The 5,355-nt window shown below is 56.8% G+C and overlaps 1 protein-coding gene across 1 annotated transcript in view; it reads right to left on the reverse strand.

The window, feature by feature from the left end:
* Nucleotides 1-296: 296 nt before the first annotated feature.
* The window catches only part of GCAT (glycine C-acetyltransferase), a 14,342-nt gene continuing 9,283 nt past the window's right edge, over nucleotides 297-5,355 (reverse strand). Inside the window, 6 exon segments of the mRNA XM_044678136.1 lie at nucleotides 297-750; nucleotides 1,066-1,187; nucleotides 2,848-3,019; nucleotides 3,571-3,653; nucleotides 4,503-4,799; nucleotides 4,988-4,995. Coding sequence (XP_044534071.1) covers nucleotides 599-750; nucleotides 1,066-1,187; nucleotides 2,848-3,019; nucleotides 3,571-3,653; nucleotides 4,503-4,799; nucleotides 4,988-4,995 — 834 coding nt within the window. The 3' untranslated portion in view covers nucleotides 297-598.

Raw genomic sequence — 5,355 nt, forward strand, 5'->3', positions numbered from 1 at the left:
CAGGTGCAGTGGGAGCAGGGCAGCTTCCCATCCCTCTACCCCACCAACCCCCCATTTGGGGAAAGGGTCCTGGCCAGATGTTCCTTTCTCCCCACCTAGGGGGGGCTCAGGCTCCAGCTCCCACAGCCCAAACAGCCCATTCCCAGGCCCAAAGTCAGGAGATCCTGGGTTCCAATCTGGCCTCAGACACGTCCTAGCTGTGTGACCCTGGGCAAGTCACTTAACCCCACTTGCCTAGCCCTCACCATTCATCGTAAGACAGAAAGTGAGGATTAAAAAAAAAAAAAGGCAGTCCATTCCATTTCTGCACCGCTATAATTATTAGACGTGCCCTCAGGGGCTCAGCCCAGCTAGAATTTTTCAACAGACCGGAAATATAAAATGTAAAAAATCAAGTATTCAGTCCTCAGGCACTTGGCTTGATGGGCACAGGAGAAGGCATTGCAGAGAAGAAGTCTGGCTCTGGGCTGGCTGGTGTGCTTTCTCCTCTGTCCTCTGGAGGTTCAGGGTCTCTTTGGCTCCCCAGGGTCAGGCTTTGGGGAGAGGAAGCCCAGTCTTCCCCCTGACCACTAGGAATGCTGGTTTCCCAGGAAGGCCCTCATGGGATTGCCCCATGCTGCCTTCCCACCTCCACAAAAGCCTTCACACAGCGCGCAATGTCTTCCTCGCTGTGAACTGCCGAGATCTGAACTCGGATCCGTGCCTTTCCCTTGGGCACCACGGGGTAGCTGAAGCCAATGACGTAGATACCTGGCGGGAATCCCCGAATGTCAAAGGTCTGAACTACTTTTCCCCAGACCCCACGCTCTCGTTTTACAGAGCGGGATACTGAGGCTCAGAGAGGGGCCCCCGAGGGGAGCAGGGGGCGGCAGGGCAGCCATAGGGGTTGGGGATTCTGAGAGGGTGAGCGAGGAGGGAGGGGGCTTGCTCTGTTCCGTGATGCTCTTTCTCTGGTCACGTCTCTCTTTGGATGCCATCCCTGAGGTCTGGCTTGGGAGGAGGGGGACCGAGCCTGGGGTGTGGGGCAGAGCTACTGAGGCGCCCTCCCCCCGCCCCCAGGGTTACCTCTCTTCAGCATGTCCTCAGCCATGACTGATGCCAATCGGGCATCTCCCAACATCACAGGGCAGATGGGGTGCTCCCTGCCTGAGATCGTGAAACCAGCAGCCTCCATCTCACTACGAAACCTGCCAAGGAGAGGAAGAGAAGCCAGGTGGCCCTCAGAAGCCCAGGAGGGGAATAGGGACAAGCCTGCGGTAAAATGGATCTTTGGGGCCAGCTGGGTGGCTCAGTGGACTGAGAGCCAGGCCTAGAGATGGGAGGTCCTGGGTTCAAATCTGGCCTCAGACACTTCCTAGCTGGTGACCCTGGGCAAGTCACTTGACCCCCATTGCCTACCCTTACCAATCTTCCACCAAGGAGCCAATACACAGTATTGATTCTAAGATGGAAGGGAAGGGTTTAAATTTTTTAAAATGGATCTTTGGTTCAGCCTGTAGTAGGGACAAGGAAATAGGAAGGGACCTGGGGAGGGACAAAGATATATTTTATAGAGACACATTAGCACCCTCGTCAAATGTATTTGCTGCTGTTCAGGTATGTCTGACTCTTTGTGACCCCATTTGGGGTTTTCTTGGCAAAGATGCTGGAGTGGTTGGCCATTTCCTGTTCCAGCTCATCGTACAGATGAGGAAATGGATGCAAACAAGAGTGACTTGTCCAAGGTCACACAACTAGTAAGGATCTGAGGTTGTATTTGAACCGAGACCTTCCTGACTCCAGGCTTGGCCCTCTGCCCACTGTGCCATCCAGCCGCCATATCAAATCGATAGATGATTTATAGCCAGCAGCCATGTCTAACATGTTAGATGATAGAGAAAAGCTAAGGATGGGCTGAATTTCATCATGTAAAGATCTAAAATTGGGCTTGAAAAATCCAAACTGCGAGGGCGAGATGAGGGCAGTTGGAACGACACCACAGGTCCTGTAAAGAAGATCTAGGGGTCTCAGTGAATGGCAAGCTCAATATAAGTCTCCATGTGACACGGCATCCCAATGAACTTTTGTTTTATAACGTTTTGACACTAATTTAACATTAAAAACCATGTGCTTTTTAAACCCTTCCCTTCCGCCTTAGAATCAATGCTGTGTATTGGCTCCAAGGCAGAGGAGCAGTAAGGGCTGGGCCATGGGGGTTGGGGGACTTGCCCAGGCCAGATTTGAACCCAGGCTTGACTCTCCATCCACTGGGCCACCTCGTTGCCCCTAACTTGTGCCCTTTTGAGAGAGCAGACAGCCCCGACGCGCGTTTGAAGTACTAGAATCTGTTGTGGAGGCTCCATTTGGGGAGGGACGTTGCCATGCATGAGGGCACCCGGGGAAGCTGACCAGATCCAGCCCGAGCAAGATCAATCAAGGAACTGGGTTTGTTTAGCCTGGCGAGCCCGAGTGTCTGGGGGGCGTCATCGGGAGGAGGGTTTGGACTTGGTCTGTTTGGCCCAGAGGACGGGACCAGAAGCCGTGCGGGGTCGGGGATGCAGAGGGGGGACGAGCAAGCCTTTCTGAGAGCTGCGGGCACCGCGGGAGGTGGGGGGCTCCCCGGGTCTGAGACCTGCAAGCACTGTAGAGGGTGCAGTGGCCGTGCGTGGCATTAGAGGGCCGGCCTTCCAGCTCAGAGGCCCGAGTGCGAGGCTGGACCAGCACCCGTGACAGCGAAGGCTGGCGGGAGTTGAGAGATGACGGGAAAAGCCAATCCATAAAAAAGCGAGGTGTCCCGGGCGATGGCCCGGGGACAAGGCAGGCTGGGAATGGGGACTCGGGGCCTCCCCTCCTCAGCCCAGGCCTCACCGGCGGGTCTTGGCAGCCATGGACTGGGCGATGGCATTGCTCTCCATGAGGAGGTCCAAGGCCTTGGACGAGCACCCCACGACCGCAGGGGGAAGGCTGTTGGAGAAGAGGTAGGGCCTAGAGCGCTGCCGGAGAAGAGCGACGAGGTCCCGCGGCCCCGTCGTGTAGCCCCCTGGGAGGAGGAGACCAGGTGGGTGCCATTATTCTCCTGAGGATAATCCCAATTCCTGCCGTGTCCCGCCGTGTCCTGCCGTGTCCTGCCGTGTCCCACCGTGTCCCGCCGTGTCCCTCCCACCCAAGCTCCCCTGGAGTCACCCCATGGGACCCCCCACCAGACAGACTTAGGGTTCAAGGGACAGGACCGTGAGCAACATGGTGGACGCCTCAGGGACGCGTATGAAACACTGATAATTCAGGCCGAGCAGAGGGATGGAGCCGTGCCTGCAAGGAGGAAGCTCCCCATCCGGGAGGTCTTCCAGCCGGCGCTGGGCGACTTTCACTGGAGGTCTTTAAGCCCCCCGCCTCACACACAGGAGGGACTTCACAATGCCAGGGCTCTGGTGGGGGTTTGAGATTGTGGGTGAGGGGCCCTCCGAGGTCCCTGTGGGCTCTGGGCCCCTCAGGCTGGGGAGGATGGGGGGGGGCAGGTGCCCCTCTTCTGCCCTCAGAGCCAGGATCGGGCCGTGATTGGGGTAGAGGCAGGGGAAAGGGGAATCAGACAACCTGAAGACCCCCCCAAGGCTTTTCCCAGGGTGGAGTTGATGATGGTGACTTGGTCCATGACTCCCAGCAGCTCATCAGTGCCCCTGCAAGGGAATGGTGCCTGCTCACTACCTGGCCTGGGATACGGGACCCTCCTTGCCCCTTCGTCCCTGAGTAAGCTGGGTTGGGTCAGAGGGGGTACAGAGGGACCTGCTAGACACCCTTCCTCCCACAGCCTCCCTTTCCCTTCCCCAGCCTTTGGTCCTCTACCCCAGCCCAGCCGCCTGAGCCTCTGGAGATGGCGGGGACACATACTCTGGTCCTTCCAACCTCTCGCTACATGATAAGCACACGAACTCCTCCACGGCCATTACAGCACTTCTCTGGCCAGCTGGAGATCCCCCAGGGCCCCGGCCATGAAGTCAGACACACCGAAGGGGAGAAAGAAGGAAACCCTGGGCTCCGGTCCAGAGGTGCCACTAGCATGGCTGTGTGTGTGCACATTGGGAAGTTGACTTCCCCGAGCCTCGGTTTCCACTAATTCTGGAATCCCATGGCGCTCCCCCTGCCGGGTGAGTGAGTGTTCAGGAGGCTGGGACCCCCGCTTTTGTGGGATGAGCCTGGGGCAGGGGCTCATCCCAGGAAGCCAGGCCAATGAGCTGAGGAGTTAGGGGAAGGGTAACTCAATCCTCTGGAGGCTTCCTCCAGGACAGAAAGTCTGAGATGGCCCCAGAAAGCCACATGAAGGAGGAAGTCTAACTGCATTGAAAACAAGTGATCTGAGGAGAAAGCCCCACACCAGGAGATGCTTAACTCATGCTGCCTTATCCACGCCCAAGCTCTCTGCCTCAGTTTCCCCCTCAGAAGGCTGTCCTAATGGGGCTGCGAGAAAGGGAAGGGCAGCCTTTCTGACCAAGAGGTTGAGACCAGGAGGATGAATCGTTGCCTCTCACCGTCCAGTTGGTCCAAGGAAGCCCGTGGCGTGACACTCATCTACAAAGACCAGAGCACGGTATTTCTGGGCCAGCTGGCAGATCTCCCGAAGAGGGGCGATGTCCCCATCCATGGAGAAGGCCCCATCTGTGGCCACCAGCCTCAGCCGATGTTTCTGCAGGGAGACAAGGGTAGGAGCTGGACTTGGGAAGTCCCCTTTTGGAGGGCGCACACCTCCATGTCAGTCAGTCAGGGCTGGGGGATCACAGAGCGAAGTGTAACAAAGAGCCACATATAAGCCCAGTGAAGGAGGAAGCCTGGTCAGCCAGGGAGAACCAAGAGCAACAGGAAGACAGGCCCAGTGAGCACTGAGCCCTAGGACAGGCCTCCAGAGTGCTGGGAGGAGAATCACCCAGAACAAGAGCATATGCCCAGGTTGCCACCTACTTGTAGAGGCATCCCAGGGCCCCATCCATGGCATCAGGGACCTCGACACAAAGAGGACAGTAGAGACTGATGTTACAACCGCAGGATTACGGGTTGGGGAAGAAATCTGTACTTCCAAGCAGGGGGAGGTCATGGGGGTCCCTAGCCAGGAAATCTTACTCCTTAGAAGCAGTGTGGGGAAAAGTAGACAAAGTGCTGGGCTTAATAGAAGAGATCTGGGTTCAGCTCCTGACTCAAAAACTTCCTAGCTGATAAGGAAAGATGAATCTGGAAAGACTTCAATGAACTGATGTGGAGTGAAATAAACAGAATCTCCTTGCTTCCCTTCCTCCCTTCCTCCCTTCCTCCCTTCCTCCCTTCCTCCCTTCCTCCCTTCCTTCCTTCCTTCCTTCCTTCCTTCCTTCCTTCCTTCCTTCCTTCCTTCCT

Source organism: Gracilinanus agilis, chromosome 5 (genome assembly GCF_016433145.1).
Source record: "Gracilinanus agilis isolate LMUSP501 chromosome 5, AgileGrace, whole genome shotgun sequence".
NCBI lineage: Eukaryota > Metazoa > Chordata > Mammalia > Didelphimorphia > Didelphidae > Gracilinanus > Gracilinanus agilis.